Source organism: Xenopus laevis, chromosome 1S, assembly GCF_017654675.1.
Source record: "Xenopus laevis strain J_2021 chromosome 1S, Xenopus_laevis_v10.1, whole genome shotgun sequence".
NCBI classification, from domain to species: domain Eukaryota; kingdom Metazoa; phylum Chordata; class Amphibia; order Anura; family Pipidae; genus Xenopus; species Xenopus laevis.
The window spans coordinates 201,695,513-201,708,275 of record NC_054372.1 but is presented as its reverse complement, the minus strand read 5'-3'; the positions used below and the strand labels follow the sequence as shown (position 1 = coordinate 201,708,275).

General features: G+C 41.0%; 1 protein-coding gene across 1 annotated transcript; it reads left to right on the top strand.

Moving 5' to 3' along the window:
• The first annotated feature begins 10,510 nt into the window (after window positions 1–10,510).
• Window positions 10,511–12,534, top strand: LOC108705084 (E3 ubiquitin-protein ligase TRIM39-like). The gene has a single exon (XM_018241878.2). The coding sequence runs from the start codon at window positions 10,734–10,736 to the stop codon at window positions 12,264–12,266; it is 1,533 nt and encodes a 510-aa protein (XP_018097367.1). The 5' UTR covers window positions 10,511–10,733; the 3' UTR covers window positions 12,267–12,534.
• The last annotated feature ends 229 nt before the right edge of the window (window positions 12,535–12,763 follow it).

Here is a 12,763-nt window from a genome sequence, read left to right as displayed (position 1 = left end):
AGTAGCTCCTGTGTGGATTGTCAACATACATTGAGGCTCTGTTTGGCAGTACAACTGGTTTTTATACAACAAAACTTGTCTCCAAGCCTGGAATTCAAAAATAAGCTCCTGCTTTGAGGCCACTGGGAGCAACATCCAAGGGGTCGGAGAGCAACATGTTGCTCACGAGCTATTGGTTGGGGATCACTGCTCTAATCTTATAATCAATGCTTAACAAAGAAATCTGCATCCAGTTTTTCAAATCCTTCTTTTCTCCATTTTTGAATAACAACACAATTAACCTTCTTTCATTCTCTCAGTTAATACACCCTCTCTTAATACCTTCTTACATACTTCAAAAACATGCATACCAATCATATTCCAAAACTCCCAATAAATCTCAACCGGCAATCCATCACTTCCAGGTACATATCTTTTTTCATATCTTTCACACAAACATCCACTTCCCCTTTCACTAACTCATCGCTCAAAAATTCTTTATCACACTGCTGCAATTCTTTCTCAAGCCCCTCCAAATAATCATCCTCTACCACATACTCTCTCTTTTTTTCTACATAAAACTTACATACTGTATCCAAAACCCCTTTCTTACCACAACATTCTTTCCCATTACTGTCAAACACACTTAACATTTCCATATACTTGTTCCCTTGTTTCAGACATTTCACTCTTTACATTCTCACCCATTTTCCTTAATTCTTGTAAATATTTCACTTTCCTGGTCACTATGGCAGCACTCACGCCTCTGGGTTATCCCCGCCCCCGCTTTTAATAGGACAGAACAATTAAGTTAATTAAATTAACCCATGATTATATATACACCCCTCCCCCCTCAGACCAGTGTCTTTTTTCTGTCCTCGCTTTTTGGAGCCCTTTTTGGGGTAGAGTTTTTATTTTGTGGCTCACACGGTCCCAATTTTGGGTCCATAGCCTGGGGAGTTAGCCTCTCTCCCTGGTAGGGCTATGCAATGTATTTCCTCCCAGAGGAGATCAGCTAGTCGATACCCCGTTATTAGGCAGCCCGGGGGTTTTATTTTTCAAAAATATTTTACCTGAGTCGCAGACCGGGTGTTGGGCGGCACTAGGTAAGATCTTTTTAATCGTTCGTTTCGGTTCACAAGGGACTGTGCGTTTCCTTCAGCAGTATTAGGATTATGCTGAAACGCATATGCGTTCCACGAACAGGAAGTGACGCGACGGCGAAGGGAATCTGCGTTCCAAAGCAAAGTCGTGTTTCCTGGTGACGTCACTTCTGGTTTGTGGGATGCGGAGACGCTAGTTCGGCGCGAAAAACATTCTGCAACACAGTTTTGGCGTTCAAGGCGCCTTTCCTGATCTCTGCAGTCTGGTTTGGGAGAATTTATTCGCACAAGGTATATACTTTTTCCTCCTGGACACAGTTTTTGTTTCTAGGTTAAAATGTAGAATTAATTTTTTTGTTTCTTTTTCTCAGTGATGACCTTATTACCTGAAGTGCCTAGTAGCCCTGAAAATGCTGCCAGTAATATTAGGAGGTGAGCCACTATTGGTAAGTGGTTAATAATTCTAAAAGAGTGCATATATCAAGACATTTTCTTTCTGATATTGTTACAGTGTGCCTACCCCAAGGAAAGCTGTCTCAAAAGAGAAGCATAGAGTCTGTGTGGCATGTGACAATCAAGCCCTTAAACATTCAAAATTGTGTGAGCGCTGCACCAGAAGATTAGCAGGCGATGCAGCAGCAGATACTGCAGAAGTAATGAAATGGATTAGAGAAGCTGTAACTGAAGGAGTAAAGTTGGCCACTAAGAATGTCAGAGAAGAAAACTTTTCATCACATTTGCAATCAACAAGTTATGCTTCTATGACTTATCGGTCACCTGTAGATTCAGATGAAGACGGTTCGATGGAGGAAGGAGATAGTTCAGCCTTTGAGTTTACTTTAGTAGAACCTTTAATAAAGGCAGTTAGGGAGCAATTGGAGCTTCCGGAAAAGCCAGAGCAACAATCCTCTTCCTCAAACCCTTTTAAGTTTCTAAAAAAGGAAAGGTCAACTTTTCCTCTGCATGAAATAATAAAAGAAATTGTAATAAAAGAATGGAATAAAACAGATTCAAAATTCCCAATTCCGCAAAAGGTCCAAAAATTGTATCCTTTTTCTACAGATGAAGAACTAATCTGGGATAAACCACCAAAAGTTGATGCAGCAGTATCAAGGTTATCTAGAAAGACCTTGTTACCAGTGGAGGATGTTATCTCTTTTCTTAATCCTATGGATAGGAAGATGGAGGCTTCTTTGAAGAGAACCTATCTGGCTTTAGGGGCCACTTGTAGGCCAGCCTTAGCTCTTACATCGGTGTCTAGGGCAATGCAGATGTGGTTACAAAACGTGGAAACAGCTTTAAGAGAAGGAGTGGATAGAAGGAACATTATAGAAGCATTAGCAGAGTTAAAACTGTCGACAGACTTTGTTACTGAAGCTTCAGTGGATCTAGTTAGATGCTCATCAAGGGCAATGGCTTTGTCAGTAGCTGCAAGAAGAGCTTTGTGGTTAAGGGCATGGAGTGCGGACAAGGCTTCTAAAATGAATCTGTGTAATTTGCCTTTTGAAGGGAATATGTTGTTTGGAACAAAGTTGGATGACATAATTAAGAAGGTTACAGGGGGTAAAAGTGTATTTTTACCACAAGAGAAGAGATCTTTTAGGACATCGGATTTTGGATCAAATCGAGCTTCCTTTCGAGACAAGGCATCTAAAGAACAGAGACAAGCGGGACCGTCAGGCAGATTTGAACAGCCTAGCCATTGAAAAGGAGGAGGTCAATACTCTCTCTTTAAAGGTCAAAGGGGTAGACTCTACCCCTTTGACCTTTAAAGAGAGAGTATTGACCCGGTAGAGGAATGGCTACCAGACCTTCAAGAAAGTTTTGAAGTTTTGACAGCCCAAACTTCAAAAATACCCAGAAGGTTAATACATTTTGCAGAGGTTTGGGCAAAGTCGGTAACAGATCAGTGGGTATTGCAAACCATCAGACAAGGATATTGTCTGGAATTCGAAAAGACTCCGACACACAATCAATTTGTCATGTCGAAAATTCCCAAGAAAAGACAACAAAGAGAAATATTGAACAATTATGTACAACAATTGTTGGAGGAAGGCGCTATTCAACCAGTCCCTCAACATTTTCAGGGACAAGGGATTTATTCAGTCTTGTTCATGTTACGAAAGAAGACAGGGGATTTTCGTCTGGTGCTGGATTTAAGACCAATAAACAGATATCTGAAAATAAAGAGATTCAAGATGGAATCAATTTTTTCAATCATAAAGGAAGTTCAAGAGGGGGATTGGCTTCTATCTTTGGATTTAAAAGATGCTTATTTCCATATTCCCATAGTAGCCGCACATCACAAGTTCCTAAGATTTGCGATAGATCAGAGAAGTCATTATCAATTCAGATGCCTCCCTTTTGGGTTAGCAACTTCACCCCGAGTCTTTTCAAAGGTACTGCAGTCTCTCATTGCGGAAATCAGAAAGTTGGGAATACACATTTTTCATTATCTCGACGACATATTGATAAAGTCACAGAATCCCAACACACTAGAACAACAAAGAGAGTATGTTATCCGGTATTTACAGGATCACGGTTGGGTGTTCAATCTAGAAAAAAGTCAGTTGCGGCCGACACAGGATTTGATATATTTGGGGGCCAGATTTCTGACAAATCAGGCAGTGGTAGTGCTGCCAGAAGAGAAAAAGAACAAAATAAAGCAGACAATCAAAGGTCTTATGAGAAGGTCCACATGTTCAGCAAGAGAAATGAGCAGTATTTTGGGTCTCCTAAATTCAACTTTTCCAATGCTGAGATGGGCAAGATGGCATGTCAGGCCTCTGCAGAGAATGTTTTTGAGTCAATGGGATCCAAAATTACAAGATTGGAATCAGAAGATATGGATTCAGACTCAAGTAATGGAAGAGATGAAATGGTGGTTAAAGGAGGAGAAACTAGCACAAGGTCAGGTGTTGAAAGAGTTCAGTTGGAAAGTTTTGACCACGGACTCCAGCCCTTTCGGGTGGGGAGCACACATGGACAATGTGTATCTACAGGGTCGGTGGTCAGACAAGGAACAGACACTACCAGCCAATGTGTTAGAATTGAGAGCAGTATGGAAAGCGATTCAGCGTTGCGAGCATCGATTGAGGGGAACATCATTGATGGTGAAGATAGACAATGTCGCAGCAGTAGCGTACATAAGAAGACAAGGAGGAACACACAGTCTAAGTCTCATGACGGAGCTTCGTCCCATCATGGTTTGGGCAGAAGAAAATCTACAGAATATTTCAGCTCTGCATCTTCCAGGGAGGAAGAATGTGGTAGCAGATTTTCTCAGTCGGTCAGTAATAGAGAGACAAGAATGGGAGCTTCATCCGGAGGTTTTTGCTCAGATTGTGAGGAGATGGGGCATGCCAGAAGTAGATTTGATGGCCACTCCAGCTAATTGCAAAATAGAGAAGTTTGTTTCGAGATATCATTGTCCCCAAGCAATAGCAGTGGATGCTTTTCATCAATCATGGAGCAAGGGTCTCCTATACATATTTCCTCCCATACCTCTGATTCCTCAAGTATTGAGAAAAATCAAGGCAGACAAAGCAGAAATGATAGCCATCATTCCAGACTGACCGAGGAGGTTTTGGTACACGTTACTGAAGTCAATGATAGTGGAAGAGCCCTTTCAACTCCCCCACAGAGTAAACTTATTGACGCAGGGACCAGTCAACCACCCTTGCTCAAGAAGGTTGTGCCTGAAAGCTTGGAGATTGAAAGGAGCAGGTTGAGTAAAGAAGGGTTTTCGGACTCGGTGATAAATACTATGATGTCGGCCAGAAAGTTTTCAACAAACAAAGCATATGATAGAGTCTGGCAAGTATTTTCTCAATGGCTTTCTTCAAAAGAAATTACTACGGAACAAATTGCAATTACTCATGTACTAGAGTTCCTTCAATTGGGGTTTGATAAAGGCTTGAGTCTGAGAACATTGGAATCACAAGTCTCCGCTATCTCAGCATTAACAGGTGTTCAATGGGCCAAGGAAGAAAATATAGCAAAATTTATGGCAGGAGTAATGCATTTGAGGCCTCCAAGGAGGATTTTGTCAGCCACGTATAGAAGAAGTGTCTGATATTAATCTGACGTTAAAAACTCTTTTTCTTATGGCAATCACCTCCTCAAGAAGAGTGAGTGATTTACAAGCGCTGTCAGCAGAACCACCTTTTACAGTTTTTCAACCTCATCAGGTGGTGTTAAGGACAGTGCCAGAGTATCTGCCCAAAGTGGTGTCAACTTTCCACATAAATCAAGAGTCAATCTTGCCAGTATTTTTTCCAGAACCTGCTTCAGAACAGGAAAAAATATGGAACACGCTAGATCTAGTTAGATGCATATCAGTATATTTAAGAAGATCAAAAGAGTGGAGAAAATCAAATAGAATGTTTTTAATTCCTGACGGTAACAGGAAGGGACAAGCAGCTGCAGTATCTACAATAAGTAGATGGATAGTAAAATGTATCCACATGGCTTATCAGTCTTCAGGACGTAAAATTCCAAGAGGGGTAAAGGCACACTCCACCAGAGCATTGAGCGCTTCTTGGGCGTTTCAGGCAGAAGCTACGTTGGAGCAAGTTTGCAAGTCAGCATCTTGGTCTTCAGCCAACACATCCTTGAGACATTATCATGTTAATGTGTTTTCACCAGATAATACTTTATTTGGCAAGAAAGTATTGGAAGCAGTAAAATCTGCAAAATAAATACACTATTCTGCAAATGAAGAGATTTATTTGAATTTCTTTCTCCCACTCTCTCTGACTGCTAAGGTACTGACCCAGAGGTGTGAGTGCTGCCATAGTGACCAGGTATAACAAAAAATTTATTTCATACTTACCGTAATTTTTATTTCCTGGTTACTATGGGCAGCACTCACGCCGAACCCTCCCAAAGAAATTAAAGCTCGGACTTAGAAGACACTGATCTGAGGGGGAAGGGGTGTATATATAATCATGGGTTAATTTAATTAACTTAATTGTTCTGTCCTATTAAAAGCGGGGGCGGGGATAACCCAGAGGCGTGAGTGCTGCCCATAGTAACCAGGAAACAAAAATTACAGTAAGTATGAAATAAATTTTTTGTTTATCTTTTGCCATTTTTCAGACTCCTCGTGCCCCTTTCTCACCTTCTCACATCCTTTTTTAACAAAAAAAAATCTTTGTTTCTGTTTTCACCCATTCCTACCATTCACTCACATTTCCAAATTCAGTGTAATTCTCCACCCACTTGCCAAGCCATACTCTATATTCTTTTTTAAACATTTTTATCCCTCAATAAAGAAACACACAGCTTCCATAACCCTCTTCCATACTCCCACTCTCTATTTATACTTATACTACATTCCACACAACCATGATCAGAAAATGACTGTTCTAACATTATAGTTCAGGACTTCAAGGGATCTGGAAATGAAACAGAAATCAATCCTTGAATTTACATTTCCTTTGTCACTATAGTACGTATACCGCTTAGTATTTTCCCCTTTTAATCTAAACACATCCTGTAACGAAAATATCGATACGATTTTTCTTTAATATTTTACCTGATCGATCTACAAAACTCCCTTCCGCACCCCCACACCACACTGATCCACATTTTGCACAATAAAGGCAAAATCCACCATCATGCTGACCCATAAAAAGAATAATTCTTTCTTGTTTCCTCGTAGGGGCATAATCATTAATTAAATATACATCCTAAAAATTCAAAAAGGATTAACAAAACTCTACCCTGCATGACATAAATTACTTTGCTTATAAAGAAATTAAACCCTTTAAATAAAATACCTACTCCAGCATTTTTTTCTTTACTTATAGACCATACCGCTGGCCCATACTCCCATTTCACTCCACTGGGTTCCTCATCAATGTTTCATTCCTGTAAACAGAAAATATTAAGGCTAAGCAGAGCCAAAAACTTAAAAATTGCAGCTCTTCTTACTGCTGATTTTATACTCCTAACAGGTAAAGAACCCAATTTCAGAGTCATAGAAAAAGAAAAAGGAAAGTAAACACAAAAGTCAAACCAAAATAATTTTTGTCATGTATCAGTCTTCTTTTTTGGCCCATCTCTTGCCCATACTCTAGAAACCTCTGGCTTCCGTAACCCCAAATCTCCTCAGTGCCTTTTTTTCAGTTTTTGCATCCTCCTTTTTTTATAATGTCTAATTCTTCCACTCTGTCTCTCCACTGGACAGGCTTTTTCGCTGCTGTTTCTGGATTAGTCTTTATTTTCAAAGAAACTTTTTCCACCTCCATTTCATCTGGAGGACCATCATCACAAGAAACATCATCTCTCTCCCCATACATTATATCCGGCATCTCCTCCACTGACACATCACCTAAAGGGGGAATATCCACTGAGTCCTCCAAAGGTTGTGGTGGTACAACCTCCTGAAAAGTATTTTCCACCTCTTTCCCGTCTCTTACCACCTCTGGAAAGAGACGGACACCTGGAACTTTATTCATACTTGGACACTGTCTTGCCAAATGCTCCACCAAGTTACACAGATGACACTTTTGGGCCATTTCACAGTCAGCAGTTCTGTGACCCGGTTTGAAGCAGTTTCTGCCACACTGTTCTTTTGTACAATTGTCTTTTTGATGGCCAAAAGCAAAAACAATTTCTGCAAAACACTGGCTGTTCAGGGTAAAAAAGATAACCCCTATTAATCCCAATTGAAAAAGTCTGTGGTGGATGGAAGATTCCTCCGATACCATCTGGGTCTCTTTTAAACTCCACCCAAAACTTTGCCCGTTAAAAGTCCTAAAGTCCTGTCGACAGGGGAGACGTAGTTGCAATAGCGCCCCAGGAAGAACCTTACTGCCCTGACAAGGATTATACATGTGGACTATTTTTGGGGTTCTCTTTTTGGTCTCACTCACCACAAAAGAATTATTCTATAGAAGAGGATCATATTCCATCTCCTTACTCTGCATATAGCAGGTTCTTAATTCCCCAGCACTTGTAAATGTCACATTGTAAAATTCTTGTTGTAGAAAAATTTGGATGCAGAAGATACTTCAATGACTCATTCCAAGAAAATCCTCAACTATATCCTTCTGTATCAAAGGAAGAACAAAACAATGTTTCTGGCCCTTAAAGAAGTACAGCATTACTGTATTTGGTTCTTCCGGTGGGACTTGCATCCTTCACCAGTCAAAGAGATCGCCGTCACGCTTGCTTTGGGATTGGCCCCCACATAATAGCTGCATTTGAGTAAAGACCTCTGAAAAGGGAATGATCCCAGAAGGTCAAGTTAGAGGAATCTCATGAGCAGCCCTGGTCAACAAACAAGTTCAGTACTTGAGGTCAGCCAAAAGGCCGTGAAACAATCAGGGTACAACTGACAAGCCATGTGTCAAGCTGTACAAAGCTAGCTTAAACCTCCCCATCTATTACATTACTTGGCATTTCAACTTTCCCCCATAAACCATAAGGAGAGAAAACTTACCAAGTCCTCTTCTTTTCCTTATTAGTCAAAGCTGACCAATCACAAGACGAGTTTCCAAGCCATGTCAAACAAAGGCTGTCAACAAAATAGCCCTTTGCCTAGCCTTTTGGCTATTAGAGATTCCAACTTACATAAAAACGCATAGGAAAAACCAAATACTTCCATCAGTAGAGCTATCAGCCCATCACATTGCCATGTGTCAATCTATACCCAGCAACCTTCATTATTCCCATTTCTTACATTACTAGGTCTTTCAACTTTCTCCCATAAGCCATAGGGAGAGAAACCTATCAAGCCCTCTTCATTTCCCTATTAGTCAAAGTTGACCAATTACAAGAGGACTTTCCAAGCCATGTCAAACAAATGCTGTCAACAACATAGCACTTTGCCTTGCCTCTTTGACTATTAGAGCTTGCCCACTTACATGAAAAAGTATAGGAAGAACCAATGAAAGAACCAAGCTCTGCCATCAAATAAATCAGCCCATCACATTGCCATGTGTCAATCTTCAACATTCCCATTTCTTACATAACTTGGCCTTTCAACTTTCCCCTATAACCATAGGGACAGAAAACCTACCAAGCCCTCTTTATTTCCATGTTAGTCAAAGTTGACAAATCACAAATGGAGTTTCCAAGCCATGTCAAACAAAGGCTGTGAACAACATAGCCCTTTGCCTAGCCTCTTTGACTATTAGAGATTGCCCACTTACATGAAAAGTATAGGAAGAACCAAACTATTACTAGAGCTATCAGCCCACCACATTGGTCATAAAATAGAGAAAGTACAGAAAAGAGCGACTAAGCTGATAAAGGGAATTGAAGGGATCAGTTATGGGGAAAGACAAGTTGGGATTGGTTACACTGAAGAGACAGTTAAGGGGATATGATCACTATATATAAATATATAAGGGGATATGATCACTATATATAAATATATAAGGGGATATGATCACTGTATATAAATATATAAAGGAGATATGATCACTATATATAAATATATAAGGGGATATGATCACTATATATAAATATATAAGGGGATATGATCATTATATATAAATATATAAGGGGCTATGATCACTATATATAAATATATAAGGAGCATATGATCACTATATATAAATATATAAGGAGCATATGATCACTATATATAAATATATAAGGGGGTATGATCACTATATATAAATATATAAGGGACAGTAATAAAATAGAGAAAGTACAGAGAAGAGCGACTAAGCTGATAAAGGGAATGGAAGGGATCAGTTATGGGGAAAGACAAGTTGGGATTGGTTACACTGGTGAAGAGACAGTTAAGGGGATATGATCACTATATATAAATATATAAGGGGGATATGATCACTATATATAAATATATAAGGGGATATGATCACTATATATAAATATATAAGGGGGTATGATCACTATATATAAATATATAAGGGACAGTAATAAAATAGAGAAAGTACAGAGAAGAGAGACTAAGCTGATAAAGGGAATGGAAGGGATCAGTTATGGGGAAAGACAAGTTGGGATTGTTACACTGGAGAAGAGACAGTTAAGGGGGCTAAAGGGACCTTACAATAAAGTGTCTGATGCTTTAGTCACTTGTAGCTCCTCCCAGCAGATAGGAGAGAGACAATCTGATTAGAGAAAAGAAAATTAGGTACAAGGAAAGGTCCCATTATCCTGGAGGTGAATTAGGAGGTTTCAGAACAAGTGTTTTGTCTTTGGATGAATAATGTATAGGGAAGAACTATTGATATGAAACAAACAAAAGTGGTGTAAAGGTGATACCTTTATTGGCTAACTAAGATGATAATCACAAGCTTTCAGAGCATTGCAGTTCCTTCTTTAAATCTGATTATTGATATTATCATCTTAGTTAGCCAATAAAGGTATCACCTTTACACCACTTTTGTTTGTTTCATATCAAAAGTTCTTCCCTATAACTTTCTCAATGGGCTAACATGGTGCAAAAAACGTTACCTTGAACCACGATGAATAATGTCATAACTGTTCTTTTATTTCCTGTTGTATTTTCACGAAAAGAGATAAAGGAAATGGAATTTATAGGGTTATTATTAATAATGTGCAAGTAATAAACTTTACCCTCCCTGTGTCACAGAAGTCAGATAAAGTCCAACTGGTTATAAAGAGAGAGAGAGTAAAGTTCAGTTTCATTTCTAGTTCCTGATTTCAGTGATGGCGGCTGCTGATCTGAGAGACGAGCTGAGCTGCTCCATCTGCCTGAGCATTTATACTGATCCTGTATCCCTGCCGTGTGGCCATAACTTCTGCCGGGGCTGTATTGGGACAACATGGGAATGGCAGAAGAGCATAAAGAAAGATCCTTCCTGCCCTGAATGTAGAAAGAGATTCAGTAGGAGACCTGAACTGACAACTAACTGGAAGCTGCGTGGCCTGGTGGAGAGATTCTGTCCAACTGAACCTGCTTCCATTATGGAGAGAAAATGTTCTGTACATGACAAGGTTCTGGAGTTTTACTGTGGTGAGGAGTCTGTCTGTGTCTGTGTGTCCTGCTGTTTGGCCGGAGAGCACAGGGGCCACAGGGTGGAGCTGCTGAGTGAGGCCTCTGAGAAGAAGAAAGAGAAAGTGAGGAAAGTTCTGGAGAAACTGAGGCCAGAGAGAGAGGAGACTGAGAGAGGAGCCCAGAGACTGCAGGAGCGCAGGAGAGAAGTGGCAGAAAAAGCAGCCGGTGAGACAGAGAGAGTCACTGCCCTGTTTAGAGACATCAGGGAACAGCTGGAAGCCCTAGAGAAGCGACTCCTGAGTGACATCTCCAGCCAGAAAGAGAAGCTCTCACTCACACTCACTGATCTGATCCACCAGTTGGAAATAAAGAAGGACGAGCTGTCCAGGAAGATCCGTCACATTGAGGAGCTGTGCAACATGGCAGATCCACTCACTGTCCTACAGGAACGGGAATCACATGGAGCTGAATTTTGTGGGGCTGAGGGGGCAGATAATGAGGGCGGAGGGAAATATGAAAAAATTTTCTCATTTTTTTCTTTTTTTCTGCCTTGGGCAATGAGAAAAAAAGAACACACAGATACAGAGATGTTACAGAGCAGAGATGATATAAAGGTCCCTGCTGTAGGGGATCTGGATGTGGATCTGATCTCAGAGACATTACTCACAGGCTTAGCTGCCATTGTGACTGGGGTAAAGGGAAAGTGGATCCCTGGGCAGGGGGCTACAGACCTGTTACTGGATATAAACACGGCTCATAATCTTGTATCTGTATCAGGGGACAGGAAATCTGCTTCCTTCTCACTCACAGACCAGCGTCACCCACAAACCCCAGAGAGATTTCAGTTGGTTCCTCAGACTTTAAGCAGCAGGAGTTTCCCCTCAGGGCGACATTACTGGGAAGTGGAGGGCAGTGAATCAGAGATCTGGGGGGTAGGGGTGACCTATCCCAGTATAGAGAGGGGAGGGGATCAGTCCTGGATTGGGAATAATAACAAGTCCTGGTGTTTGTGGAGATGGAATAATAAATATACAGTGAGACATGACAGTAAAGACACACAGTTACCCGACGTCCCTTCCTGCAGGAGAATCAGGATCTCACTGGACTATGAGGCCGGACGTCTGTCCTTTTATGAGCTGAGTGAGCCAATCAGACACTTACACACCTTCACTGCCACATTCACTGAGCCCCTTCATGCTGCATTCTGTGTAGGGTGGGGTGCCTCTGTGAGAATCATTAGTTAGGGCAGGAAAGCCATTCATGTCCTAGTGAGAACAGGAGAGGAAGAAAGTGCAGGAGACAATGACTGGGTTGCCACTTTAATAACATTATACCATTAATTACATTTTCAAAAACATTAGAGTATTTGTCTGTATTCCATAACTATCTCTGTCTCTTCCCAATCATTTGACATTCTTCCTTTGTACTAAGTGTCAGGTCAAGTGTCCTACTCCCCCTATACACATACATGAATGAGCTCACACACGTCAACAATGGGGCCGGAGGGGAAGGTAAAAGATGTGGGGGTGGTGTGGGGGGGACTAGACTAGGGATAGGTAAGGCAGAAGAAGTGTGTGCACAGCCGCATAATTGGCGGTTGGGGAGGCCTTAAACTTCCCCTTTACTTTACGTGCATATGCTGTCCACAGTGCCAACACTTGGGGGGGCAGGGGAGCAGACTGCAGTCGGCCTAGGGGCATCGGAAATCAAAATCCGGCCCTGTGCCAAGCACCTCTGAACC